General features: G+C 34.0%; 1 protein-coding gene across 9 annotated transcripts in view; it reads left to right on the top strand.

Annotated features, from left to right (window-relative positions):
• LOC108606267 (small conductance calcium-activated potassium channel protein) overlaps positions 1-12,124 on the top strand; it is a 67,153-nt gene extending 55,029 nt beyond the window's left edge. For 3 of the 9 annotated variants that reach the window (XM_017996237.2, XM_017996232.2, XM_033294268.1), the window contains 7 exons: positions 3,550-3,685; positions 7,512-7,622; positions 7,958-8,085; positions 9,336-9,405; positions 9,468-9,569; positions 9,630-9,808; positions 10,579-10,744. In XM_017996237.2, coding sequence (XP_017851726.1) covers positions 3,550-3,685; positions 7,512-7,622; positions 7,958-8,085; positions 9,336-9,405; positions 9,468-9,569; positions 9,630-9,808; positions 10,579-10,744 — 892 coding nt within the window. The other 6 variants (XM_017996234.1, XM_017996242.2, XM_017996241.2 and 3 more) reach the window with 6 other exon arrangements.
• The last annotated feature ends 2,161 nt before the right edge of the window (positions 12,125-14,285 follow it).

The raw sequence follows: 14,285 nt of genomic DNA, 5'->3' as shown, positions 1-14,285 counted from the left end.
TTACTATTACAATAATTATTCATATTGTTGTTGCTGCTGCTGCTGTTGTGTTGTTGTCGTTGTTGTTGTTGTTGTTGTTGTTGTCGCTTGTCTCAAAACAAAAGCAAAAGAAACAAATTAATTCATAAATAACAAATCAGGCACAGCTTCTAAATATAAAACTGACTGTATATATATATATGTGTGTGTGTGTGTGTGTGTGTGTGTATGTGTGTGTGTGTAGGCACGCGTTACGTCTAACTGTTAATATACATATTAGATTGTTTTTATTTTATTTTTGCTTTCATTTTGATTTTTTTGCGTATGTGTGTGTGTGTGGATTTTTCATTTAGATTTGTGTGCGCCGCTCTGCTCTTGACTTTTAGTATGAAAGTATTTTGTGTTTTGGCCACATTTGTGTTTTGTTTATTGCGAGTTTTTAGGGCTAACTTATTTGCCGTTCTTGTCTCTTTTTTGGCCTTCGACCTTTTTGCGGCAAAGCGTGCCAGCCAAGCCGCCATCTTTTCTAATGAAATGCCAATGCTAATGCGTATCCTTTTCGCTTACAAAACTGTGACGTCCTTTCAAAAGCTACACATACCCAACCCGCTCAAAACAACAACAAAACAAAAAAAAATAAATAAAACACCCACAGTGTCTCGCCTTTCTTTTAACATTTCTTTATTGGTTGGTATTTTTGGTTTAACCTTAGCTCTCTATGTGTGAAAACGTAAGCGCTGATTATAATCTTTACGACATATATAAATATATGTGTTTGTATATTTTGCAATTTGTCTAACACGTGTACTATTTAGTCTTGTAATACTCTAGCTAACATTAAACTATGAGATTGAACATCTAAATGTTGTTAATTTATAATTTATGTTAATTGTAGCAAACTTTTCAGTTTTTCTTACTGCATATTTTTGAAGCACTTAGGGATTAGCTAGCTAGACAAATTATTGTTCTCAATATGACGGCCTCTAGCTTACATAAGCATAATTTCTGTATGTGTGTGTGTGTGTGTGTTGGGTCGCCTAGAATAAATATTGCCTACTTATGAGCGCAAGCAATCGCTGCATAATTTTTTTATACTTCGAGAACGGGTCGATTGCTATGACTGAAAATAATTTACAAAATCGCTAGCTACGAGAAATGTATTTTATTTTGTTTATAAAGCGTAAAAATTAATGAAGCTAAATATTTAAAATGAAACAAGCAGAAACATTTAAAATATCTAAAAAAGGCATTCAATAAATTATTTCCAATAGAAACAATACATTTGTTTATTCAGGCAAATGCAATTCAATAAAGTTATGCTTAAAAACGAAATAAATATAAATTTGATTTTAATTTTTTTGATATAATTTGCCTAGCTAACGATTTTGCTAAAGAGACTAAGCAAACTAAAATTTAAAATTGCACTTAGCGTCTTAATACAAGCTTTAGATATTGATTGGCATAGTTAGTGGCGCCTAATTGGCACTGATTGGGATTAAAGTGTAAGCAGCTTAGCTTTTAATTGGCGAGATCTCATGTCGAGCTCTTCCAGTGCAATGGCAATGGCAATGGAGCGATAGCGTTAATTAATTGTTAGACGGACGGACGGACGGACGGATGGACGAACAAAGTGAACAATTGCGCGCTTGAGGCGCAAATGAGTGACGCTTGGGTTTGCAGTTAAAAGTTCCCTTAGTGCTTTTACTTGTATTTTTGTGTACAGCTTGGAGTGCTGCCCATACAAATGACATTTTGACATTTGCTTGCCCCACACACACACACACACACACACACACACCACACATTGACACTGAGCAATCTGAGACGCAGACATAGGCGCAGAGCAGCGCCTATGCCCCAAGTACTAAAGCTAAGCAATTAAAAGAACTACCTAAGTACTCGTACTTACAGTCAGAGCCTAGTTAGTTATCATTTTATTTAATTTAAAGCTTATTTTGACACACACACACACACACACACACACAGACAGACAAACACACACACACAGACACAGACAGCCGATCCCACTTGAAACTAAACAAACCACCAGGCAAAGTCAAGTGAAAAATACTCTTAAGGGGCACGCCAGAGTTAAAAGAAAGAGACAGAGAGAGAGCGAGCGAGAGAGACAAACCGCGCATCGTTTGGCCTGACATAGCCGTTGGCAGTTGGCAGCGCGCACAGGTGCAGGACACTCTGCGTTGTATTGCTTGCATTTATGTCCTGATGCTGTTTCCGTATGTGTGTGTGCGTGTGTGTGTGTGTGTGCGTGTGTGTGTGTGTGCGTGTGTTTGCGCTTAGCAACTTGTGCTTCATACTAATTGAAGCTCATCTGCCAAGCGAGCGAGCTCGCTGCCTGCCAGCCTGCCTGCATGTCCTGTATCCTTGTTAGACAGATTAAAATCTAGGCACTGGGGCTTAGAGTATGACATTTAGAGGGCGCAGGTTAAGGTTACCAACCAACCAACCAACCAACCATACACAGCCAGCTGTTTAATTCATTCTTGCATACAGAACAAACAGAGCCAACAGTAACAGCTTGTGCAGAGCTTCAATCTTATGCCTAACCTAACCTAACCTAACCTAACTTAACTTAGCTTAAACCTAAACTAACCTCAACTTAATCAATGTGAATCGTATTTGATATAAACTTATATTTAAATATACATATATACGTAAAAACTATTTGTGCCCGGTTATTCTCTACTCTCTTGTTCAGGATTTGTATTATTTCTTTTCCTTACTCTCTCTCTCTCTCTCTCTCTCTCTCTGTCTCTGGTATTGACACTGTTTATCTCTCTCTCTCTCTCTCTCTCTCTCGCTATATATACATGTGTATATGTATTGTTCATTTGTTTAATTCTACTTTAACCTCTTTCGCTTTAGTTGTTTCATGTATTACGTTCCATTCGTATTTGATTTTGAATATATTATTGTAATATATATATCTATCTATATATGGCTTATGATTTTCTTATACTTTTCCAAAAATAAATTTGTGCAATAGTATTAAATACATATAAATTTCTAAAACAGAAACAACCAAAAAGAAAAGAATCCAATTAATTATATTGAGCAGCCATAAGAAAATAAATGTTCTATATATGATTGTTATTTGTTTCTTTTACTTTTCGAAAAAAAAACAAAAAAAAAATGACAACAACCAAAAATGTTCACATAATTTCACATCTGTTTATTTGTTTACTCCACTTCTCACCCTACTTCTGTATCCACAAAATTGCAAAAATGAAATTGAAAATCTGACAACAACAAAAAAAATACCAAAAACTATACCAAAAAAAAAAAAAATATATATATATACCAACAACAACAACAACAACAACAACAACAACAAATTCTATATATATATACAAAAATTTCTATATGAACTAACATACGCAACTGATAACGATAACGATTGCATTCGATTCGCAACGAATGTGATTTATCTAAAACTGGTGTTATCGACACACTGTTAATGGTAATGCCCATGAACGCTGAAACGAACGAACGAACGAACGCAAAAACGATAATAATCGATAAACGATAAATATATCGTTAAATATGAAGGTTCCACGATGAGGAGCACGCCAATTTGCTAAACACCATGTGGCTAACGGCAATCACATTTCTATGTGTCGGCTACGGCGACATCGTGCCGAACACTTACTGTGGACGCGGTATAACTCTCACCTGCGGCATGGTGGTAAGTATTTGCAACTAGAAAACCCAAACAAAAATTATCAGAAAATCAAAATCAAAAAAATACCAAAAACAAAATATATAAAACAAAAACCAAATCAATCATTGCCATATAAAAATAACAACAAAAGAAAACCGCAAATATATTTCTATAATCAAATTGAGAGCGTAACAGTTCAAATAATAGTAACAATATCATTAAAAGCTAACAGTAAACGCTAGACATACAACAACAACAAAAACTACAACAATGACAATAAACTCAACAACAACAATAGCAGCAGCAACAACAACAACAACAACAACCATAATAATAATAATAAGAGTAGCATCAGCAGAAATTACGTTACGTTGCGTTACGTATACGTAATGTGTTACACAAGCACACAATAAATGCCAATAAAATCAACTCAACTCAGCAGAACAACAAAATGCACACACACAGCATTTCTATGTGTGTGTGTGTGTTGTTGTTGCTTGTCTGTTTACTGTAACAACAAATACACATGTAAATATATTACATTGTATACTTTGTTGCTTTACTACTTTTCTATAAAACTCTTTCGCAGGACATTGCGCGCGCTTAGTTCATGCCATAGCTATAGCTATAATCTCTCGAATGTATATATAATAAAAGCAACAAAAACCAAACAAAACAAAAAACATCTAAAGATTATAACAAAAACCAATAATATTGTTTAAAACCATCATATTACATAGTGTGAGCCTCTCAGCCTAGCCAACAAAACCTCACCCACAACTCTTTTCCTCTATTCCACATGCACACACCCATACACACACAGAGACACACACACACACATAAATATATAGACACTAGCAAGTTAAGCATAAATCGTTTGCTATTTTAACGTATGTGTTCTTCACTGCTATACAAAACATATTCATTACTGCTATTCATACATATAAATATAAGAGGCACACACACACACACATACACACACACATATATATATATATATATATATATACACACAGCTACAAGTATGCATATGTTTATATGTGTATTGTATGTTTGACTGTATTTTCTCTCACTATTTATACTTGTTATACTTACTGTAGCTAAATTTCTCTGTCTGTCTGTATGTGTATGTACATATATATGCGTGTGTGTGTGCGTGTGTGGGTGCGTATTAGCCCTAACTCTGATTGTCAAAAGTTTGGTGATTCTTTCTTTTTCTCTCTGTGTGGCACCAACAACGTGCTACAAATCCATGTTGACAGCTCATTTAATTGTACTTATATACACATGTCTGTATATCTATGTGTGTGTGTGTGTGTGTGTGTGTGTGTGTGTATGCGTGTGTTTGTGCTTAATATCTATTACCAAATATAATGTTTATTACGCACCGGTAAGAACAACAGCAACATCAAAAATTCTCTAAACTTTAAGCTACCAAAAAAAAAAAAAAAAAAAAACTAAAACAATAATAATAACAATGAACTTTCAACGGTTTAGTCGCAGTTAAACAAGAACTATGTTTAATAAGCCACCAATTATTTAAATTTTCCTTGCATTTTCTAACATTTTCAAACTATAGAAACTTTAAGGGCCTCTCTGTCATTAAACTTTTAATTTGTTTATAGTTTCGAGCTTTTGCATTCAGTTGAGTTCTCTAACTACGTTTGTTGTTCGTTCGTTTGTTTGTTTGTTTGTTCGTTCATTTGTTTGCGTTCATTATGTGTTTTAACTTGTATATTTATAATTTATATTAAGACTTACATTCTACGTTCAATTTTTGTGTGTATAAAGCCAATACGACAATACGATATTTTTCTCTATCTCTCTTTCCCTTTCATTTAATACTGATCAATATCAAATCAAATACGAAACGCTCTGGCGTGATCTACTCTCCATGCGTGTGCGTTTCATTTGCCACGCGCGCGCTCTTGAACAATGTTTTCCAAAAAAAAAAAAAAAAACAACAAACAAACTATCGATCGCATTATGCCGATCGATAACCATATCGAAAATCACACACAAACCAATCGAATATCTTTGATTCAATTGCCATTGTAAAACGATAAAAATGGAACAATATATGCAACAGATTTCATGATGAAGAGCATGCGAATCTTTTGAATGCAATGTGGCTGATAGCGATAACATTTTTGAGTGTTGGTTTCGGTGATATTGTTCCGAATACGTACTGTGGACGTGGTATCGCTGTCAGTACAGGAATAATGGTGAGTTTTTAACAAAACAAAAAAAAAAAAAAAAAAAATACAATATCAAAACTAAACTTAATCAAAATTAGCGCAACTATTACTAGTAACTGTTTACCAGCACCACCAAAAAAAAAGAAAAAGAAAAACAAAATTATAAATTAAAGCAAAAGTTCCTCAAGACAAAAATTTGAAATTAAGCCTATTAATCGGACTTTAGCATCATATGTATATAAATTACATGCAAATCGCAAAGCTTCACTTCAACTTAATTGTTACCACCCTCGCCTAGACTTAAAACCCCAAAACAAAAAAACAAAAACTCCCCAAAACCCAATACACCTGCGCTCTAGACAAAACAATTTCTAGCAGTACTTATCAATCATCAACAACTTGCATTGTAGTTTCAAAAACAACAAAACTAAAGCTTAAACACATTCAAAATTGTTTAGCATTATCGATAGCCGATAACGATAATAATTCAAGTGTATACAGCAGTACCCATAAACTAAAAACACACTCATACACACACACACACACACACACACACACACACCACGACACACACACACACACACACACACACACACACGAACACACACACACACACAGACACGCTCTTTATGCTACTCCTCTCCTCTCTCTCTTTCTGTCTTACACTATATTTCCTGCTCTGTCTATTTCTGCCTTGCTCACTTCCTCTACTGATCTAATGCATATTGATCATGTTGTAGTCCCTAATTGAAATTCTCATAAAAATTACAATAAATAATTCAAATTTAACTACTCCTCTCTCTCTCGCTCTCTCTCTCTTTCTACGTTACGTATGTGTGTATGTATTTGCCACAAACAAAATTTGATAATCAAAGATCTATCTATCGAAAATTTAAACAATCAAAACATATTCGCTCTAATTGTTGTAATACATAGACATGTACAACTTGAAGTCGTATTAATACTAATTACTAAAACTAACCCAAACGATTCCCACATCCGAAACCTGTAAACCTCGCCCCCTCCCCCATTTCCATCTCTACCAGTACTACTACTCTACTTAGTTATATTGCATTGCTATATACATAAATTATATAATCAAAGCCAATTTATAACAGACATGCAGTCATTCCATATCCACACTCAATTACTCATTAATTAATTCATGCATTTAGTCGTTGAAAACGCTCATTTGATTATTAATCTATCTATTAAAAATAGCAAAGGCAAACGCATATAATTAAAGCATTCGAAATAAAATCAAAATAAATCTTTAAATACGAACAATCTATATCTAGTTAGAGCAAACAAAATCCAAAAGCTAACCGAATATATTGAGCGCAACAAGTTCTGGACCTTAACCGTCATAAAAATATATATAAATTAACTGACTGATTATAACAACAACAAAATACAAAAAAAAAAAAAAAAGAAAAGAAAAGAATAAATTGCAAAAGAAATTGAATTTATGCTATAAATGTTTAATTGATAACCAATTTTGAAAATTACTGCACACACACACACTCACATACACTATTGTATGTGTCTGTGTGTGTGTGTGTGTGTGTTAATATGTTGGCTTATCGATTCAACAGTTATAATCGTTACGTTAGCCAAACACTAATCGTTCATACTGATTGTCAATTTTACAGGGCGCTGGCTGTACGGCTTTGCTTGTGGCTGTCGTCTCACGTAAGCTGGAGCTGACCCGTGCCGAAAAGCATGTGCACAACTTTATGATGGACACGCAGTTAACCAAAAGGGTATTGAAAATCGTTTTCCAACAAAATCAACACACACAATACGATCTCATAGCATTCTCAACTCCATAGCGCTTAGTATATAAATATTACGTATACGTATTTGTCATAAGACGGACGCTATGACGGCACTATTAACTTTTTTGGTTTGTTTGTTGTACACAACAACAAAAAGACACAAACACACACACACACACATACATAATTACACACTCACACACAGACTTACTTGTTTTCATTTTCGTTCTAATTGTTCGTTCGTTCGTTCGTTTTTATGGTTTTTATCAGCAACAACTCTAATAACTTTGTATTCATTTCTTCTTCATCAACGTGTTTAGCTGAAAAATGCTGCGGCGAATGTTCTACGTGAAACTTGGCTCATTTACAAACATACAAGACTAGTAAAACGGGTTAATCCCGGCCGTGTAAGAACCCACCAAAGAAAGTTCCTTCTAGCTATATATGCGTGAGTATTCTTAGAGATCTATCAACAACAACAACATCCTGTCAACTAACTGTCAGAAAACCACAAAAAAAAAATCAACCTAAATAATAAACCAATGATTGATAATCAAATGTGCAATGTGCCACCAAATTCGAATATCAAGCAGCAGCAACAACTAAATATAGAAATTCAACATTCAGTTAATAGATCTATTGTATAATACGATGATTATATAGCCATGAAGAATGCGAACACACACACAGTTTCAAGAAATTGTTTAACCTCTCAACAAACTCATTGAACTCATCACACTTGTTGTATTAATCTTTTTCGTTCAGTTCTTGTCCTTGTAACGTCCCCATTTAAATACGATATACATTAATATGCGTGTATGTGCCTGTGTGCGAGTGTGTGTGTGTGTGTGTGTGTTTGTCTGTCTGTGTGTGTGTGTGTGAAAGAAATCTTCGCTTTCAAGACATCCCATCAAGCTGCTTGTAATTCTCTCTCAACTGTAAATAGCCGAATAAACCAAAACTAACCACTGAAATTGCAAATAATAAAGTAAACAATAATCTCAATAATGAACAATGAAGATGATTGAACTCGTTTTACTAGCCTGTAAATAGGTTGTAAAGCCCTGTTTTTACGTTTATGCTACAAATTTAGAAAAAGAAACCAAACCAAAAAAAAAAAAAAAACAAAAACAAGAAAATAGCATGCAGCGTTAGTATTCCAGAATTTCATATCTGAAAATATCGATTAAAGTATCGAATAAAACAATAATAACACACAATAACCATCCGATAATAATATGTAAATGTTATATGCTGTATTTGTAAGTCATGCATCATATCATATATAGAACAAGTTGCCTAAATCACTGTAGTTCTATCTAACATTTATGTATATATCTTTAGCATTATACATTATTATTGCTGATATTTAACGATATGATTTTCTGCAATTTTAACGCTATTTCAAAATACCAAAAACAACGGCACTACAAATCAAAAAAAAACAAAAAAAAATCAAGAAACACCTTTCACTATCACTTCTAAACATAAAATAGAACAAACAAAGTTTCAAATTTGTTCATTAACAAATACTGCGTGCTGTATGCCCATAAGATCTGGATCTAGATCTGGGGTATCTAGCACACAGTTGAGCTCAGTAAAAAAAAAAAGAAAAAAAAAAGTATTGTTTTGTGCACTTAAGTGTTGTTCATTCATTTTCTTAAATTACTTGATGATTCTTCCACCTGCCACACTTAGGTTGCGAAAAGTTAAAATGGATCAACGCAAACTAATGGATAATGCCAATACAATAACCGATATGGCCAAGGTAGGTAGCCATCTCTTAATAGTGCATATTAACTAAAGTTTCTCAACACTTGTTTGTTGCAGACACAAAACACAGTCTATGAAATAATATCGGATATGTCTAGCCGTCAGGATGCTATTGAGGAGCGCCTAACGAATCTAGAGGACAAAATGCAAAGTCTACAGGTAAGTCATTCTTATCGATAGTATCGATAAGACACACTACTAACTCGAACACTCGAGCAGGAGCACATGGAGAGCCTTCCGGATATTTTGTCACGCTGCTTGACTCAACATCAGGAGCGCATCGAGCAGCGTCGCAATTTTCTGCATCCGGATACAGCAGCCGCTGCCATACAGCCCATACAGCAAGCCCCGCCTCAATCCATGTTCAATGCAGCCCCCATGCTCTTTCCCCACTCTAGGTAAGTTAAGAAGTTGAAAACTAAAACTAAAATGCTTCTTTAAATTCAGCTAAATGCATTTCGCATTGAGTTGCGCATCTCATTTCATTCATTGAGCTTTAACAACGCATTTTATTGTGTCCTTAAACAATATCGATTACTTGTTGGCCAATTATCGTTAACGTAATCGTAATCGAAATTATCGTAATATCCTTATTGAGAATATATCGAATGATGATGAACTCAATGATCCTCGTGCACATACGAGAAGTTTGAAACAAAGGATTGGTATTCGATACTCAAGTATTTATTAAGATGCGTGTCCTTCCATGTTGTGAGTGTAACTGTAACTGTCCGCCCCCTCAAATTTCAAATGTAAGGCAGCTCCCGAGCACACTCCAACTTAATCCAAATCACGCACTAAGCCCAACCCAAACTCAACCCTTCCCAACTGAACTGAACTGTTCAGTCGCTGCTTCTATGCAAGATACTTGCAGATTGTATTGAGATTGAAATTGAATATCAGATAGAATGAGAAGAATGTGGTATGTGTGTGTGTGTGCGCGTGTGTGCGCGCGCGTGTGAGTGTGTCATGGCTTGAAGGAGCTCCGCATACATGAATCGCATGCCACATCTAATAATTTATTACGCTTTGTTAACATATATAGAGAACTAAGTAGTTAGTCGAATTGATTTGGTAGTCTTGTTGATTTTGATTGATAATTACAATATATTGAAATCGAAAATGGAGCAAATTTCGAAGAGAGTCTAACATACTGCTTTTTGCATAGAAGTGTTCCCTCATCCAATAACGCAGCTGCTACTTACCATTGGCCAACAAGTCCTATTTTGCCACCTATATCTAGTAGAACACCACATTTAGTGCCTGATACTCACATGCCATCAAATGGATCTGCAGTTAATAGCTACGCATCTTCCAACAAATATGGCAGCTGAATATCAGAGAGGGGGCGCTCAAACTCCGTGATTAACATCGAGATGCGAACATTAGCTAGGCCAGCTACGTCGACCACATATGAAAGAACAACAACAACAACAGCCACATCAATATCAATAACAACAACAACAACAACAACACAAGCTACTATAACTACAACAACAATGACCATGTCCAAGTCCATGTCGCCAACTCTGATGGAAACAGCGCTGAGGCAACGTTTGCATTCAACATCGTTGTCTATTGAAACGGAAACGGAAGCGGAAGCATTACAACTCCACGAGCTCCACCATCATCAGCATCCGCATTCATATTCGCAATCGTATGCTCAATCGTATTCGCAGTCGCAACCACATCATCGTATTGCTGAAAGCATTAGTATACCAGCTATACCGGAAGATTCAGAGTCCCAAAGTAATATCAATAGCAATGGATCGCCAGCAGAGCAAACTAACAAGTACCGTTACCGCATAGAAATAGCGAATACATCGATAGCGACATCGAGTTCATTAGCGATGCCACCAGCTACAGCGATAACGACAGCGATACCGATGTACACAGACTTCGCTGGCGTTGCTGAAACATCGATGACAATACCGATACCGACAACAACAACGATGACGACGACAGGAGTTGCAACGATTGCCTCAAAGAACACAGAGAATAAGTTTACTAGGAAAAGAGAACGTGTATGCAATAATAGTAGTAATAGGAATAGTTTTAGTAATACTAGTAATAGTACTAGTAATAATACCATTAATAGGAATATTAGTAATTCTACAAGTGTCATTTCGAATTCGGCCTTTTTTAAATAAGCCTCTTCGGAATGTGAAACAAACATAACAAAAACAACAACAAGAAAAGTCAAATGTTATCATATATACCTATTGTACATATGCATGTATGATAAATGTGTTTTTTTTTTTCTGAGTTTAGGAATATATATATTAATAGGTCTCATAATTGGCAAATGGCCGTACTAACTAGCATAGCATTGAATGTATGAACGTAAGCTAAACATATACTATATAAATAAAGCCCCTAACTTTAGTTGATATTAAAAAAAAAACAAAACAAACAAACAGTACAGTACCAAATACCAAATCTAACCTCAAAGGTAAATCTCTTCTTTTTGTTTATATTTTTTTTTTTGGTTTTCTTCTGCCAAGTCCGTCTGTGTGAGAACTATTTATATAAGAGTAAAGCTATTAGCTCTTAGTTTACTTTCGCACATTCCCAAACCACAACTCAAATATGTGTACAGATTTTATTCTGTGCGTGTGTGTATCTGTATTGCGATTGTGTGATTGGTTAGCTTACTGGTACTTAGTGTTAAGACAAAAAAAAATAGATAAAAACACAATAAAAAAATATAATGTTATTATTATAACTGTTGTTTGTCTAAAAAAAAAACAAAACAAAACAAATAAAATATATAGAGTAACAAAATTGAAAAAACAAAACATCTTATTCAACTAAACGTTTGTTTGTTGTTTATATGGAAAACCCTGTACCACTTATACATACATATACCTACATATATATACATACATACTAATCTTAGCTCTGGCTTTAATAAACATTTTACAAAAAGAAATCAAATACGATTCTATGGCAATAGTATTGCATAACCAAATTGTTTAAAACCCCCAAAATTCTAACACTCAATTAGGAACCTGACTTGCTTTTGAGATAGGTACGAAAAAAAATGCATAACTAAACTTAAAGCCCAACAATGAACAATTTTAATTGAATTTTGTAATAAAGTTAGTAAAACCAAAAGAGAGTTATTTATAAAATGTAAACAAAAAAAAATCATATGAATATGATAAAAAAAAAATACAACCCTTACAGCAGGCGTTAAAAAATATATATATTAAAAAAATCTAACAAAATACAGTAGTTAATACTAGTGCAGAGTGGCCGAGCTACGATAAGTTTTCTAAAGATTCTAAAAATGGAAATTGCATAGACATACTAGGAGACAAGTATTAAGAGAGAGCATCGAAGTTAAGTAAAAAAAAAATATATAGCATAAAAAAAAATTTAAAATAAAAAAACATTTTTTTTTTTTTGTGTAAGTAAGTAAGTTTTTGCATAACTTCAAATGCTTTTAGGCGAAACGCAAATAATAATAATAGATAACAAAATGTCGTAAGCGATTTTCAAAAAATTTCTACAATTGAATTCCCAACAAATTTAGAATGCCAAAAACACGGAATGCTAGAGAAACAAAACCAAAAACTTTATGAGAAAATACGTTTACACAATTATGTGCTTAGCCATTTTTCAAAAGTGTATTTGTTTTGCTAGAATGCGTCAATTAAAAATTTCTAACAATTACATTCCAAATTGCAAATTAAGCCATTTGACAGTTCAATATTCATTGGTTGTCAGCAACGATTATTTACACATAATCTGGCAGAACTGTGCCTTTTATTTGTTATCGATTGCTTATCGATTTCAACTCTCTTCAAGCGCTTGTAGAAATGGTAGTATAAACTGCTCGTACGGAAGGAATTTCAATACAAATTTTTCAAAACTTTTCAAAGCACCCTCTCCCCCTAAATGTAAATCAAGAACCTAAGAAAAAGAACCCCTTTAAAAATGTATACCTATTTATAATATTGAATATTTAAATTGAAATGAACGTTCAAGACTGCTGTCAAAATAGCTTTATCACCAAATAAATAATAAATAACAACACACAAGAGTCGAATAATAATATTCTTAATGGTAATATTAAACGACAACAATAATACACACACACACACACACACACACACACACACACAGGCATACATATACATACCTACAATACTGACATAAAAAGAACAAGCCCAGCTTTAACGTTGTTTATAATGCAGATTTTGGGCTTCAAATCTTCACAACAAAAACTATAAACTCTCAAAGGAAGACACAATAACAACTAAGAACAAAATTTCCGTTTGAACTGGTTTCCTAACACAATACCTTAATGAAAACATCAACAAACACATAAACGTTTAATAAAACTATAAAAAAAAAAAACTTTGATATGAGGGACCGAAATTTCAAGACAGGTCTTTATTATACACAACTTACTAAAAAAAACAAAAAAAAAAATGAATAAAAAAAAGTCTTAAAAATATGTGTAAGTAAAATGCATAGGAAATATTTAGATTATTGAAGAAAAGCTCTTTAACCAGATGTACAGTTGCCGTTAGTACATATAGTATAACAGAACAGTAACGCAAAAAACCAAAAGCATGTGCACAGTGGGCTGAAATATAGCTGAAACTGAAATCAAATTGAAGTGAATCAAAAGCGACAAAATAGCAGCTTTTAAAATAGTATAAAGTAGAAGTAGAGTAAACGATCTATGACTGACCACATGTCGACCAACTCAACTGCTCTATCTTACACTGCTTGCCCCACTGTGCACAGACGTGCAAACAAACTGTGCTAAGCTATACGCATTATATTAAATTTCAATTGAAGTTTCCATTGTGTTCGATGGGTATTCTCTGTGGTATAGTATGTGTGTTGGTGTGTGTGTGT

This window comes from Drosophila busckii, chromosome X, assembly GCF_011750605.1.
Source record: "Drosophila busckii strain San Diego stock center, stock number 13000-0081.31 chromosome X, ASM1175060v1, whole genome shotgun sequence".
NCBI lineage: Eukaryota > Metazoa > Arthropoda > Insecta > Diptera > Drosophilidae > Drosophila > Drosophila busckii.
This window is presented reverse-complemented; position numbering and strand designations above follow the sequence as displayed.